This window comes from Tachypleus tridentatus, chromosome 8, assembly GCF_004210375.1.
Source record: "Tachypleus tridentatus isolate NWPU-2018 chromosome 8, ASM421037v1, whole genome shotgun sequence".
NCBI classification, from domain to species: domain Eukaryota; kingdom Metazoa; phylum Arthropoda; class Merostomata; order Xiphosura; family Limulidae; genus Tachypleus; species Tachypleus tridentatus.
Genome location: NC_134832.1, coordinates 23,046,494 through 23,063,208, shown reverse-complemented (window position 1 = coordinate 23,063,208; position 16,715 = coordinate 23,046,494). Strand labels below are relative to the sequence as shown.

Sequence of the window (16,715 nt, the reverse complement as noted above, 5' to 3'; positions counted from 1 at the left end):
TAGTATGGCCTAATACAGTATTACTGAACAACTCGTGATCTCTTATTTCAGCGAAAATAAATATATGTTCTGTTCCACATAATATTATATTGTAGTATCGTTAGTTAATGCTTCAACACTAAGTTACTTGTCTACAAGACAGCACATATTACTTTTATTACATAGTTTTTAATGAAGTACTAATTGTCACAGTCCTTGAGATTTGTTTTTTTTTTTATAAGTAACGAATATCTTCATTGAGAAGGGATAAATATTAAGAAGAAAATCTTGAGTGCAAGTGAAGAAGCGTATATAATAATAAGTCAACCACATTATATCTGCTATATTCAATAGCGACGAGACTTGTCGTTTAATACCAGAATTCTTCAGGCCGGTTGGGGTATGATGGAAAAAGTAGTTTTTGAAAACCTATTTACACTAACAAACCGCTTGACAACAGCTGTTACAATGTGAACTGTATTAAGTTGATGAAGTGTAATTTTTCATCAGTATTATTTATGTAACAATGCATCAGAATTGGGGTGAAGATTTATTACCACTAGGTTATTTATTTAATACAATATACTGTTAATTAATGTCATTGTTTAAAAGATATTCCTAATGAGGTAGCGACGCAGGGTTCAATCTCTAATCTCGATTCAGTATTTTATTTAAGGCCAGAATAATTACTCGTGATTTATTACACAATCGGTTACTTTATGATTTATTTCAAGATAACCTGCTAACTGTCTTTCATATTAAAATATGGCAAGCCATGTCTTATGCAATATTTTGAGTCACAGACACAACATCAGTGACTTTTTTAATGTTTCATCTGTCTTATAATACGCATCAAATTGCTATAACACATAAAAACATAAAGAAAGTAATTTAATAAGAGGTACATCTGTTAATAACTGTTTAACCCTGCATTACTTATATATGAATAGTGAACAACGTTTAAATAGTTTGGTTAAGAACTTAAAGCGTACATTTATTATAGGCCTAGCGCGTTAAGGCGCGCGCTTCGTAATCTGAGGGTCGCGGGTTCGCGCCCGAGTCGCGCCAAACATGCTCGTCCTCCCAGCCGTGGAGACGTTAAAATGTGACGGTCAATCCCACTATTCGTTGTTTAAAGAGTAGCCCAAGAGTTGGCGGTGGGTGGTGATGACTAGCTGCCTTCCCTCTAGTCTTACACTGCTAAATTAGGGACGGCTAGCACAGATAGCCCTCGAGTAGCTTTGTGCGAAATTCCAAAACAAACAAACAAAACATTTATTATATTATATATTCTAATAATTATATTGTTGCGTTGAAGAATAATATTAATTTTATGAGTTGGCTTTAACAGTTAAGCTTTCGTATAAAGTAAAGAATTTTGGTACAACAGTTAAAAAACTTATTAAACCCATTTTGTGTTTTTGTGGTGGTAATTAAGCTGTTGAAATATACAACGTGTTTAAATACAATATTGGCTTATATAGCAAAACAATAATGTATTAATGCCCTTATCACATCTAAGACGTGACAGGAAAAGTCTGTAATTGCTCCAGCAGACATTTTTTGTAACTTAAATTGTTTGCTTGAAGTTAAATACATAGTTACACGATAGGCTATCTGTGCTTTGCCCACCACGAGTGTTGAAAATCGGTTTATAGTGTTGTAAGTCCACAGACATGCCACTAGGGAGATTTTTTTAATTAAAAAAGCTCATATTGCATAAAGTAAGCCCTCTACTGGCATGTCTGCGGACTTATACGGTTATAAACGCGTTTCGATACCCATGGTGTGGAGAGCACAGATAGTTCTTTGTGTAGCAACAAACGAACAATGAGTACAGTCAATTGACGTAATACAGACAAATTTGACAATACGTTGGAATAACATGATGGCAATGTAAAAAATAAAAACACGCCCATTTTGTCCGTATTTAAAGAGAATCTTTTGTTTTTCATTGGTAAATATATATTATGTATGTGTGAGAGAGTGTGTGTAGCATAACAGTAAAGTTTTCCAAATATTTGTTATCATGTTAATACACCTCAATGAAATCACATATTTAATGAAATATTTAGACGAGCATGGAAATTACATTATTTTGGTCATAATTAGTAAAGACTGAAAGGAAAAAGAACTTCATTGAAGCTCAAGAAAAATAATCAGAAAACGACAGTGTTGAATAGGCACTAAAAAGTCAAGCAGAGGTGTGATTTAAATGTTCCTTTTGTACTGCAGGCGGCGTTTCAAGTTGACGGAAGGGAAGACGAAGTCATTGGTTGGAGAGTTCGGAACATTGCAGCGTTCCTCGTTGAATTACTTATCACTTACTGGTTTGTGAATTGTATTACCTCAAATGTTAATTTCAGATGTTTCATGTAAAATATATTTATATCTTATACATAAATATCAAATTTTACCATATTAACGAGTCTGTGTGGTACATTAGGTTTGCGATGTGTTCTACGGTATAGTGCAAAAAGCTTTCCTTTGTTTGGTAGTCACGTTTTGTAGCACTAGTCGAAGCTTAGAAAAAGTAGCATTGCTTGGTACCGTGTGTATTGAGATTTCTCCAGTCTTTCGTCTAATTTTTATTTGGGATATATCTTTTTTCAATGTTGATAGCGAACCAGTTTTAACGAATAGAACGTTAAATATTATTATGTTAGTTTTGTCTATAGATCGCAGTGAAATGACATGTTTAATATAGCAGCCTGCGTTTTGTATATATAGGCCTAACCCAAAGGAATGTCAGGTGATCGCACCCGAGCAGGGCCTTCAGCCTCGGGAGCAAGTACAAGCACCAGCCGTGGACGTAGCTCTGGTTCTTCGTCTAACCAAAATCGTGAAAAGGAACCTAAACTTAATCCTAAAATGTCAAAAGCTCTCGGTACTAGTGCCAAAAGGTAAAATAACAACACAGCTATAAGTTTTTTATTTGTTTTATTACAAAAATTTGCGTTACGTCACTGTTTAAAAATAAGAAAGACCTTTTATATTATAACTCATTAGTTTAGTATTAAATTATCCAAGTTAATTATTCCGTGTGTATTGCATTATTTTTTCATGGGCTTAGCTATAGCTGAAGTGTATGAATTGTCACTAGATATTGCACAGGCTATCATTTTTGTTATTATTCATAATTTAACTTAATATCACAACTGATGTAAGACTAAATTAAACTTAATTTTTTTAACTCAAACGTTCTGTTATTTATAAATGTTTTCATATGAAAATTTAATTACGATTCAAAATCACATTTTAATTGTAGGGATGTTACTGTAACTGAAGATTTAAGTTAACTTCAAGATGAATGTTATTCTTTTAAAGTGCTTTAAATCTGTTATTCATTTTATGAACCATAGATCGTGTGTATATTGTAATATGCATTTAACTAAGAACACTTTAGGGAAACCTTTATTAAAATTGAAATTTGATATTGAAAAAAAAAAATTCAAATGTTGCCTTTGAAGTTTTATTTTAATTAGTTCTCTCTTATTTACTCAGTAAATAAAGTGAAATAAAATTGTTAAAGATTAGTCATATAGGTTATTTGAAGAAGTAGTACTATAGCTTGCTAGACTGCATTAGTTTCAAATCTACAAAATGTGTTAAGTAGAAATGTGTTTTAGTTACTTAACTGCTGTATGTCAGTTGTATTAAAAATTATAAGTACAGCCAGTATACAAAACAAGCCATCACTAATAGATTATTTTGCATAAATGTAGAAAAGTGTTTTTATAATTTAATTATATAACAATGTCTTGTAAATTTATCCATGTGAACAAATCTTTCATTTTTGTGGTTTACTTTTGTATACTAGAATTCAAAAGGAATTAGCAGAAATAACTTTGGACCCACCCCCTAACTGCAGGTAAAGCATTTTTCTTTCTAATAACTATTTATTGGTTGTTATGCACTTGTTCTACATACCCATGATAATACAACCAAAATAAGTTATAAAAACTGATCTGTTATCGAATGAGAAATATGGACCAAAAATTATTTTCAACCATGATTTTCAGTGTGCTTTCATAATTTTTATGGATATTTGTAAGTTATCTTTTAATAATCATTTAGAAGTTTGAATTAACATTTCCCATTGGAAAACGTTTTCCCAAACTTAATTTTGAAAATATTTGATACGAAATGGGAATAAACATAGTAATTTTGTATGTTATCATGTTTGTGAAAATCTTAAGGCAGTTAATAATCTCTTACAACTGTTGTAGCATACACAGTTTTTATGGTAAAAACATACTTGTAATGCATCTTATTAATCCTTCTATATGTAGTGCATTTCTTGTTCTAATATTGAAAACCTAAGAGCAGTTTTAAGTAAGATTTCTATTGTGAAAAATCGTCAGTAACTTTAAGATTAAAAATATATATTTTTATACACATAAATAATATTGTGTTTCGCTAATTCTTCAAACATTTAAAGCTTTAAATTTTTATAAACAGATATTACATACCACAGGTTTACATTTGTGAACTATTTTAAAAAAGATAAGATTTACTCACGCACATGACTATATATTTCAATCATTCAAAAATATTAAAAGTTTAATATTTAAACAATTGTTTTAGTATGAATTATTAAGTTGAGTTAATCAGCTAAATTACATATGTCTAAACATGTTATGTAAAAATTAAAATACTTTGAAGATTTTTCCACCCACCTGTACTTCTTGAACCACATTTTTACTTTGCAGAAAAAAAACACTTTTATCATTAGTTTAAAATCTTTGAGTTTTAAAAGTACAAATGTTTGCTACTCAGTGATGTTGAGAAAACCCACTTGTAGAGAAATATATATGCAAAAACAACTCGTTTGGGTTGAGAAAATATTTTACATAGAAGAGCGAACAACGTTTCGACCTTCGGTCATCGTCAGGTTCACTGACGTTGTTCGCTCTTCTATGTAAAATATTTTCTCAACCCAAACGAGCCGTTTTTGCATATATACAAATGTTTGCTACTTATATTATGTTATAAATTTTTAATTCTAGATATCTTAAATTTTATTATTTGTGCTTACAGAAACAATGTCAAATAAGTATTTTTAAGAAAAAGTTAACATTAAATTAGGTACATTTAGAGTAAATAACATTAAAAAACAGACTTTGTTGGCCAAGAAAGAAAAAACTAAAAGTGAAATATTTTGATCCCTTTGATTTTAATTCCTATCACTGTTTTGTTTTTGTTGTTTTAAGAATATTGTTAAGGCATTTTAACTCTACAAAGATGTTTATTTTTATAAAACCTTTCAAAAGATAATGTATTAAAACATTAAATGCACATTTGAAGCAGTAAATATAAATAAAAGCAGTTTACTATAAATGTAGTAAAAGTATACAGTAATTTAGATACTAATATTAAGGAACAGTGTGAAAGTGATTTTTCTGCTTTTACTTGTTAGGTGGAGAAAAGTAAAGTTTCTAGGACTTCTTCCTTTGTAATTTCTTTTAAAATAGATACTGTTTTCTCTATTTAAAATACAAGTTAATGTAGTATATTTTTACATTATAGATTCATTAAGTATTTTGTTTTGTCACAAAATATATCTAATCTGTAATAAAATTGTTTCAAAGTTAGAACATTTTAAACAATATTAGCTGTAATTCTATTCTGCATATTTACTATTACTGTCAGTGGGCCGTTCATAAATTGTTCTTCTCTTTTCATTAATTTCTGTGCACCCACTAGAACAGCGGTATGTCTACGGATTTACAACGCAAAAAACAGGGGTTCGATTCTTCTCGGTGGGCTCAGCAGATGGCCCGATATGGCTTTGCTATAAAAAAACACACACAAAAACACACTCATTAATTTTTAATAACGAAATAGTAAACTGGTTCTGCTACATATCGTTCTGTTCAGGCAGTACACTTGGGTAAGATATCAGGAAGTTGATTAGTATAGTGGTTTCAGTTTATGAAGGATTAATGTTTAAATATGTATAGGGTGCCATTAATAATACTGTGGTTCTCGTACAGTGTTAGCTCTGATAATAATCGATGATCATTTTATTTTTAGGCCTAACAAAAAAAATGTCTAACGCTAGACATTATATTATGTCGAAACGTAGTTTTTGTGTTGCGTGTATAATTACGTGTTTGAGTCTTTGTGTTTCTTCTTTAAGTTCCACTAATTTCAGGAGATATATAGTGCCACACATTCTGTACAACATACTCTTTTCTATAAAACAGCGTACTAAAATCAGATACGGTCTTCTTAAAACAGCTCATACGACCTGGTACACGTTCTTGTGGTTGTGGCACCACATAAGCTTTCATTTGCTAAGCAATTTTTTATAGTAACAGCCGCGGCTGTACCCGGAGAATATTGTTTATGTATTCAAAAACTCATTACTGATAACGACGCTGGTAACTTGACCTAAAAAAAAGAATAGCTTACTTCTTTGAAAGTTCTTCTGATTAAAAAGATGTTAATTCAAGTTAAATAATTAAATAAAACAAAGTTAATAATAAACAACTTGATTTTGATGTGCAATGATACAAGTGAAATTGATAAAAGTTATAGCTCACCAATTTAATGCTGGTGTCGTTCAAGTAATCCATGATATGATTAGCATCTCGACCACTACTATGTTGGTTGTATGTCAACTCACCTGGTAAGCCCTGGTATCAGGCAGAAGGCCTTGATGACATTGGATATAGCGGATATAATATGATTGACGTATTATTTAGCTCTTGCGTTCCCATAATTAGTGATACTGTTTTCTTTCGGGGTTTTTTTTTCTGTGTTTTAATATAAACAAAAACAATTTTGATTACATTCCAAAAGCCAACACGTTTTTATTTTTTGTGTATTCTGTAATTGCACAACTTAGGTGTATTTAGAATGTGAGCTGAGGTTACTTAATAGTGACAGTGTTGTAATGTTTTGAACAGTGATTTTTCAAACTTTTTGTAAAGTGTTTGTATTCGCAAAGTTATTGAAAATTACTATCCTTAAATGGTTAGGATCGTTGTCCACGTTAGACTCTGGAAATGACGTCAGTGCTGCTGATGCTTCCGCTGTGTTGGTGTTCTCTGAGAAAAGGAAGTGAGATGTAAAATAATTTTTGTCCATTGTCGTTGTTCACTGGAACATGTATTCTGTTTCCGTCACCTGTCTTAATGTCCCATACATAATCTTTGGTCTTACTTTACCTTTGCTCGCATTCATAGTAATAGCTTTTTATTTCGTAGTTATTTTTATGGCTTATTACAGAAATCTACCAATAAGAATCGAAAGTAATGAGCGTGTTGCTGTGATGTCCCAGTATGTTTTATGTACAAAAGACACTAAAGCATTACAACTACGAGGATTGTCTAGTAGTACCTCAGTTAACTGCCTCGTTTTAACTTTTGTTTTAAGTTACAGTGGCATATGACTGATTTCTGTAGGCAGCATTTATTAAAAAGTGGTTGTTCTACTTAGCTTTAATACTGTCTTGTTAACAGATTTTCTGTATGAAGATATTTAAGCCACTTCCAAGCTGATTAGTGACACAATTTTCGAGAAGGAAGTTTAATCAGCCAGTTTCTTTTTAATATTGTTTATTTTATTTTCATCTTGAGATAAAGGTCTAAGGTCAGTGACTTTCTAGTATGGAGTCAACGTGTAACTACTCGTTGGTGAAAGCTTATCGATTATTTTCCAGTTTGACATTGAATCTCTTCAGTGGATATGATTTTTTTTTTTTTTTTGGTAGAAGAGTAATAAGGATAAAACATTAGCATACTTCAAACTCTCACGTACCTTGCTTTATAGTAGCAATTAAGTTAATTAAAGCATTTTATAAAATAAATATATCAGGAGATTTTGTTTGAGCAGTAAATACAGTTTGTTAGTAGAGTGTCAATATTATAAGCGTAAACATTACGTCTCTGTTGCCGCTTTTCAGAAATTGTTTTTCGTAGTAACATAACTTCAAACGAATTTTTATTTGTAAATATTTTTGTTTGTATGCAGGAATAATGTGTAAAACATACAGTATTTTGCAGGTGTAGCATAAATAAATGCCTAGAGCATGATGTCATAAGTTGACGGAATACGACTTTAAGATTGCTTATTTACTTACCGTACTTATTTTCTTCCTTTAGATTCAGTCACTAAGAATGTAAGTATATTAACGTAGTGTGATAAAAACAGTCATTTACATATTAGTTTGGTTGGCTAAAGTTCCTAATAAAATCCAAGTACTGATTTACATTAGGTTTATTTTTAATTGTGTGTTCGTAATGTTTGGCTAAAGATGACGCTTAGTTTTCTTGGCTCATTTTGAAAGTTAAATGAACCAAAAACGAAAGATTTTTACGCAGTAGGATCATGTAGCTAAGTTTTAAAGTTGGTGTCTTTAACAACAAAATTCTAAACAACAGCGATGAATTTGAGCTAAACTGTACTTTCATCATAATTCAAGGATAGCACGTTCAGTTGCATGTTTTACAACCCCAACTTGCCTTTAGCTATATTAGTTGATTTTATTGCCTAAAATAAAAGGGTATGAGGAGGGTAGATGTAGCGATGACGCCTTCATCCTGCCCGACCATGGTCAAGGGTTTGTTTATCGTACTGTGGATATGTGGGTTCCGTGGCGCCATTTGGGATGGGAGGGGGAAAAGAAAACTCCCCACCTATGCCTTTATTATTATTTTTGTTTTTTAGAAATTTTAAACATATGAAGCTGAAATTTCTGTTTTGTGTTTGTTGTTTCTAATAGCATTTTGGCTCTTACATAGTCATTATAGTTCATATAAACTCCGAAATGTGTTTGTTCATGTATTTTCTAGAAATTAGGGATTAATTTTCCACCACTTCCCAAAAGATTTTCATGAAATGGCGCCATTGTATAGGCCATCATTTGAGTTTCGTTACAGCAAAAAAATAAACAAGAAATTACATTTTGCAGTTCGGAGCCTTTGATGCGTTGCATAAATGACAGTGAAATCTCATTATTCAGCCAGACAAGACTATCCAAAGAGTTGGCAAGCTACCTTCTCTGTAATCTGGTAGTTCAACATTAGAGAGAGTTTGTGCAAACAGCCCTTCAAAGCTTTGGGTGAATATTCGAAAACAAACAAACAATCCCGTCTGCACCATAACTAGTTCTAAATAGCAGATTCTAATCAAACTTCACACATCAATTCCCTTGGGTATTGGCAAGAATCACGTTGGCTTTGGAGTTCAAAGGTCTAGGCTCTCATTTAAACAAAAAATGTTTCTTTGAAAATGAAAACATGACCACAAATTACTTATTACACAAACACTGTGTTATCAACAGGCCAAACCAAAACTCTTCAACTGTTGTTTCATACTTTAGATGTATGGTGGCTTGGTGTAAATTAATACCTATTTAAATAAATAAATATATTTATTTATACAATTATGTGTAGCAAATAAAGACGTATCATCACAGTATTTTGAAAATAATTGCAATTACAATAAAGAAAATTTTGCCATTCACCTTGATTCCTAATAAGTCCACAACGAATCAGTTTATATACATGGGTTTGGTAACTTTGGTTACACTGAGGCCTTAGATGATTTTTTTAAGCAAACCGACTAATGAAGTTAAAAAAAATAATAGTAATAGATATTTTTTTGTTCCTTCTCCCAGAGTATTTATAGTGGATGATGATATCTGAAAGCATTTAAGATTGATTGTTTTGTTGTGATGGTTACCTACGCATGTGGTCTGTATTGGTTTAATGTTTTAGTCTACAGTCTGATATCAAAGATGGATAATGTTAGACCTTTCATAGCTCGTTCAGAATAGTTACGATTGTCAAGTAATAGGTTTTAATGATAAATACTCATGTAATTTGTGTGAAATATTTTCAGTGATGATAAAACAATTTGTACGATTTTTTTCATAATCAGTGATGTCGAGAAACCCACTTGTTGAGAAATTTATATGCAAAAACGGCTCGTTTGGGTTGAGAAAATATTTTACATAGAAGAGCGAACAACGTTTCGACCTTCTTCGGTCATCGTCAGGTTCACAAAGAAAGAGGTAACTGACCGGAAGCTGACCACATGTTTGAAAGGGGTTGTGTAACTGTGTGTCGAAATGTAGAGGGCGGTATTAGATGTTTGAATAATTTTATTTATTTTATTATATTAATATAGGTATAAAGGCGTTCGTTTATATTGGTTTATTTTGGGTTTAAGTTGTTGTATAAGTAAGGCTTCTTTAATTTTGAGTTTGTTTATGTTTGTTTCTTTATTTAGTATTTGAGTGTTTTCTATGGTTATGTTGTGTTTATTTGACTTGCAGTGTTCGAAAACGTGTGAAGGTGACTTTTTATGTTCTTTGAATCTGGTTTCCATTTTTCTACTTGTTTCTCCAATATAGAAGTCGTGGCAGTTATCACATTGTATTTTATAAATAATGTTGGCGTGGTGTTTGTCAGTGTAGTTTTTACATAGTATAGACCTCAGTTTTGTGGCTGGTTTTTGAATAAATGGTATTAACTGGAATGTCATATTTTGTTACTAATTTTTGCCAAATGTTGGTTATTTGTTTACTGATGTCAGGAATATATAGTATACAGCAGTATATGGTTTCGTGGTTTTTTGATTCGTGAGGTGTATTTACTTTAGTTGGTTGATTTTGCTTTTTGTCTAGGTGTGTGCGTATAATGTTTTCTACGGTTTGTGGAGGAAACTTATTGATGTTGATGAAGTATTGTTTTATTTTGTCTAATTCATCGTTAATTTTATCTGGTGAGCATAGTTTTATGGCTGTGTTTATTTGGTTTCTTAGTGTGTTGAGTTTTTGTTTTGTTTCATGTGCTGAGTCCCAAGGAATGTATAGTCCAGTATGGGTGATTTTTCGGTGGATTTTTGTTTTGAATTGTGTGTTAGTTCTTGTAATTTTGAGGTTAAGAAATGATATTTGATTGCTTTCTTCCTGTTCACATGTGAAGTTAATGTTGGGATGTATAGAGTTAATGTGATTGAAAAAATTAAGTATGTGTTCTGTAGATTTGAATCCCGCAACCGTGTCATCTACATATCTGTACCAGTATAGTGGTGGATGTAATGCTGTGTTAATTGCTTGTGTTTCAACTTGTGTCATAAAAATATTGGCTAGAACTGGTGATACTGGGTTGCCCATGCTTAGGCCATTTGTTTGTATATAGTTTTGGTTGTTGAACATGAAGTTTGTCTTTATCGTGGTGAATTCTATGAGGGTTGCTAACTGGTTACTGGGAATTTCTATAGTTGGGTTAGGGTCTCTGATATAGAGTTCTAAGGCTATCTTGCAGGCTTCAGTGGTTGGAACTTCTGTAAAGAGGGATATAACATCTAAACTGGCCATTAAGGCTTTATGATTAAGTTGATTTAGATTAGACTTGAAATTAAAAGAGTCTTTGATGAATGAGCTGGCTGATGTTACATATTTGGAGAATGCCCATGCTATGTATTTACCAAGATTGTAATTAAACGATTCATATGTGGACATTATTGGTCGTAATGGACAATCTGATTTATGAGGTTTGGGGATGCCGTATATTTGCGGTGTGCGTGAGTCTGTTTTACGTAGGTAGGAATAAAGTGTTTGTGAAATTGTGTTGGCTTTTTTCATTTGTAGTAGTAATTTGTTCAGTTGCGTCTCGTGTGTCTTTGTTGGATTTGTGTGTATTGGTTTAAATTTGTTCGTGTCTGATAGGATGTTATTCATTTTTTGGATGTATTTATTCGTGTTCATTATGACTATAGCGTTACCTTTATCTGCTTTTAGAATTTTTATGTTTTTGTCTTGTTTTAGGTTTTTAATGGAATTAATGTCTCTTTTGTAAGGTTGTTTTTAGTTTTCTGTTTTGTGAAATTATGTTGATGGTTTTGTGAGAAAATTCTTTGAAAAAATCATTTAAGATGTTGTTTTTAGGTGTTTCTGGAAAATATAAATTTGTAATTTTACCTGGGAAGTTTGGCTGTTGGATGTCAATAAAGTTATCTAAGTTGTCTTCTTTCTGTTGGTTGTGTTTGGTTGTTTCCTTGTTTTTCTTCTCTGTAGAAAGTATCACAAGTGTCCTGGCTAGGTCTTCTAAACATGTTTTGATTTCTATGGTTGGAATGTACCTAGGTGCTATTGCGAATTTGAGTCCTTTGTTAAGTAGTTGTTTCTCGTCTGTGTTTAATTGACGGTCGGATCTGTTAATTATGAGGTTAGTCAACGGTTTGTCGTTTTAGTGTCTTTTCTGTTGTTTGCATCTTAATTTTTCTAGTTTTTTGTTGTGGCAGATCTTTTTGTCTCTGTCGTTCTTAGTATTGATTTGGTTTATGTTTCGTTGTATAAGTCCGTAAATCTCTGGTTTAATTCAGCATGCCAGTTGATGGTCTAGGTTCATTTTTTGTTTTTGTAAGTCATGTAGTTCTTTGTATTTTGTGTTCAACATGGCTTTAAGTAGTTTTTTCTGTAAATTTTGGATAATGTTTGTGTATGTATTAAATTTTTTTTTTCATGAAACTATTTGAGTAAAAATATTATACAGTGTTTTTATTTAAACATTTTTTGTGAGGTACATAGTATTTCTGTACAAATTTAGGGCTAGAACTTCATAAAATTCTCATGTTCATGCTATGGTATTAGACATTATTAAATAAATAAAATAAAATATCTAGGTGTTGGAAAAATTGCTGTATTTTATCCTTTAATATCACAAAAAATACTGTACTTTATTTTATATACGTATATGTATATTCACGTAAGTTTTGTTGGAGTTTTTGTACAGATTCCTGACATAGAGGCCTCGGCGTGTCCAGGTAGTTAAGGCACTCGACTCGTAAGGTAAGGGTCGCAGGTTTAAATTCCCGTCACACCAAGCATGCTCGCCCTTTCAGCCGTGGCAGCTTTGTAAAGTGACGGTCAATCCCACTATTCGTTGGTAAAACAGTAGCCCAAAAGTTGGCAGTGGGTGGTGATGACTATTTGCTTTCCCTTTAGTCTTACACTGCAAAATTAGGGACGGCTAGTGCAGAGAGCCCTCTTGTAACTTTACGCGAAATTCAAAACAAAACATGACATTACCTGAATGCCGTTTTGAACAGTGTTGTTGGTTGTCCTTAACACTTTACCACTGGCTATAGTTACATATAACCCAGTGCCTTCTTATGGTGTTAATGCTAGCTTAATATGCAAGAATTTTGTTTTTGTTTAGTTCACGTGTGCTTGAGTGATCTTATGTTGATCGCCCACGTTTTATCCTTGTAAAACAAATCCAAAATTTGTAATTTATTACAGACACTTACCTGTTGGACTTCAGACATATCCACTTTAGCAATAACTGTTATTCACTGAGTGCAAAGTCGTTTAACAGTGTTATGAAAATAGTATGATATCAACCCTTTGAGTGGCTATTTTGTAGTTTTATATGATTTTAACCTCTTAAGTGATGGAGAGATTTTCATGAAAGGATTTGTGTATTTATATTTCTTTTTTTGTGTAAACCCCCCCCCATCCAAGAGGCACAGCGATATATATGCGGACTCACACTTCTAGAAACTGGGTTTCTATACTCGTGATGGACAGAGCACAGATAGCCCATTGTGTAGCTTTGTGCTTAATTCTAATCAATCAATTATGTAAAGAAAATATTTGACATAGAAAATACCCAACTGCCAGTGTGTAACGTTTCTATTCTATAATACTAAAGTGACTGGGGGTCGAGAGTGGAGCTTACACACTTCTTCCGTGTTGTGTTATTATTGTTGCTTGAAATTTTCATTTGCTTGATTATTAAAAATTACATTTTTACGTTCATGTGTTTTAACCAAGTCGCTAATTTTGTTTTTGTATTTCTTGTTGATTGAACAAGTCAGTGAAAATTACATAAAATGGTTTTTAAAACGATTTAATTTCTTTTGCCACTTCAGCTTAATATTTTCACTTCATTAATCAGAAAACAAGAAACTGTAATGTCTAAGACAAGGTTTCTCAAATGGTTTATGCATGTGGAAATTTGATGAAAGTATAGCTCAATACCACTTTTGGCTGAAGGTATAATAAGGAGCTATATGTCTTATTTTGAAGTTATAGCAATGATGTAGTGTGTATTTGTATACATGATTCATCGTAGTTTGTGTATCGTAAATCCTATAGGAGATCACGTGTATGTGTCTTCTTTAAAAAAAAAAAAAAAAAAAAAAGAGCCACATCGAACCATCTGCTGTGTCCACAGACGGGAATTGAATTTTTACAATACTACAATCATACTGCTGTCCCAGCGGGATATTACGAAGGAACTCAAAACTCTACTTGCTGTTAATATTAACCATATAGATGGTGGTATTTTCATGGCCAATATGTTACGTAGATTATTGTATACTTATTTAGAACTATAATTTACGGAAGTCTTGACTTCATTTAAGGGGAAAACTTGATGATTATGGATTAGTAATAGAATATACACAAATTGAATATGTGACATACAGAAGTTATTGTACTATACTACAGACGGAATGTTGGAACTCAATATCGCTGAGTGTTGTTTTTACATTTCCTGAAATTGGGAAGACTACATTGTATGTTAATATGCATATCAGTTTTTTACTTTTTTGTTGTTGTTATTGTTTCTGACGAAGTAATATGTTTTGAGTCAACAAGAATACCAGGTGAAATAATTCATGAGAAAGCCCTGTGAAACATCACATAAAATTTTAATATCAAGGCTGTATTCAGAAAGGGGCATTTACATATTTCTGTTTAAATAATAGTGGTAATTTGAAGTACCAGAACTGTTGTATGGGTATTAACACTCTTACTAATAAAGCAGAGAACAACAGTCAGTTGCAAACTCTCTTCTTGTTAACCTGAAGATGGCCTAGGAAGGTCGAAATATTGTTCTCTGCTTTGTTAGTAAAAGTGTTAATACCCATGCCAGCCGTTTTGAGATGCATTTTTAATCCAAGCGGGTTTCTTGTCATCAAGAACTAGAACTGTTGATTGGATGGCCTGGTAGTTATCTTTCTAGGCTCACGAACTGAAGTTCCAAAGTTTAATTCGCCATTGGACACCCTCCTCACTTTTAGCTAATAGAGCATTGCAATTGGGTGAGTAAATTACCGCTATAGTAAAGATAACCGTACACAATAGGCAATGGTTGCTGTTTGCAGGCTATCCTACCTCTGGTCAGCTGCTTAAACTGGGAGTTATTTAGACCTTGGTTTCAAACCTCTGTGTTCATCCTATAGGTTGCTTAAGTTGCTTGTCAGATAAAAAATGCCACTGTTATTTTTAGTTAACCATAGTACATAGGTAACCCTGGGAGAAGCGTAACCCAGTGGTTAGTGCTTTGGATTCATAGGGAGATCAAAGGCTCCTCGCAACAGTTGTGTCCTTGAGCAACACAGCTGTATAAGGGGCACTAGCTCGCCTTTCATTTAAGAATAATTTCCATGATGATCCCTCTAGGGATGGGATATATTTCAACTTTAATTAGTACATTAGACCCTGTTGTGTTGATAAACTGTAACAGTAACCAAGATTAAATTTCCAAGACTGCAACACAGATTGTTACTGTCCGTGTTGACGAGAAGACCCACTTGTAGACAAAAATTATATATTTAAAAACAGCTGATGTGGGTAGAGAAAGTACTAGTAGAGGAGCGAACAACATTTCGAGTGTGAACCTGACGAATACTGAAGAAGGTCAAAACGTTGTTCGCTCCTCTACTAGTGCTTTCTCTACCCATACTTGCCGTTTTTAAGTATATAATTTAGACTGTTACTTTATACTTATTGAAGCCTTATTGAGTTTTAGCAATAATTTAGTTTTAAAATTGTCATTTGAAATGGTCAATCATATGGCGAGAATACTTCTACAACTTAGTTTTGTAATCAGAGCTGCTATAAAGTATCATTTGATATTTATCAGAAATGTAATTTTTATTTAATGAATAAAAATAGACTTGAGAAACCTAATCTGGCCAACACCAGTTTATAAATTTTATAAACATGATAATTACTTTTTCCCCTTGAAATCTTGGGGAACATAGATAATAAAGGCAATTACATTTTATTTCAGACAGTTGGGTTATTTGAAAGAAAATGCCTTGTTTTGATTAATGTTTCTTGAGATTCCTGTTTTATAGTGTAATTACCAAAAATTTTCATTTTCGAGAATTTTTGTTCAAATTTGAAAGTAACTGTTAAACCTTAATGGCCAATAACAACATGCAGCACTTTTTATTTCCCATATTACAACACTAATGGCTACTTGAATCACACACTGCTTTGTTTATTCACCAGAATACAACATTAATGTTCACTTAAATCGTGCATTACTTTTAACTCCATGAATACAATATCGGTAGTCACTTGAATCATACATTGATTTTTTTTTTCACTAGAATACAACATTAATGGCCACTTAAATTCTGCATTGCTTTTATATTCACTGAGATACAACACTAACAGCCACTTGAATCTCGCAATACTTCTTATTCCCCCGGAAAACAGACGTAGTTTGGAACTTTATCAACCGTTTTTCATTTTTTATTCATCCCGAAAAGAATAGTGTAAGGGTTCTGTATGTAAACAAGTATTCTTCGTTGATCCAGTCTCAACCTGTGTAATATATGGGCGTTCTACCAGAAGAAACATTGTCACACTATGTACCGAGTACAAACTGTTTTCCCAATTTGTATATAGTGCTTTGAAATGTATTACGTAAATGGTTCTAATGGACAGAAGAAGTGTACAATTGATTTGAACAGTT

The 16,715-nt window shown here is 32.4% G+C and overlaps 1 protein-coding gene across 4 annotated transcripts in view; it reads left to right on the top strand.

The window, feature by feature from the left end:
- The first annotated feature begins 1,919 nt into the window (after positions 1–1,919).
- The window catches only part of LOC143258670 (ubiquitin-conjugating enzyme E2-24 kDa-like), a 45,808-nt gene continuing 31,012 nt past the window's right edge, over positions 1,920–16,715 (top strand). For 2 of the 4 annotated variants that reach the window (XM_076518039.1, XM_076518040.1), the window contains exons 1-4: positions 1,920–1,936; positions 2,215–2,309; positions 2,710–2,882; positions 3,800–3,850. In XM_076518039.1, the coding sequence (XP_076374154.1) occupies positions 2,725–2,882; positions 3,800–3,850 (209 nt within the window). In that variant the 5' untranslated portion in view covers positions 1,920–1,936; positions 2,215–2,309; positions 2,710–2,724. Of the gene's footprint in view, positions 1,937–2,214; positions 2,310–2,709; positions 2,883–3,799; positions 3,851–11,813; positions 12,788–16,715 lie in introns of those variants that run through there. The other 2 variants (XR_013032454.1, XR_013032453.1) reach the window with 2 other exon arrangements.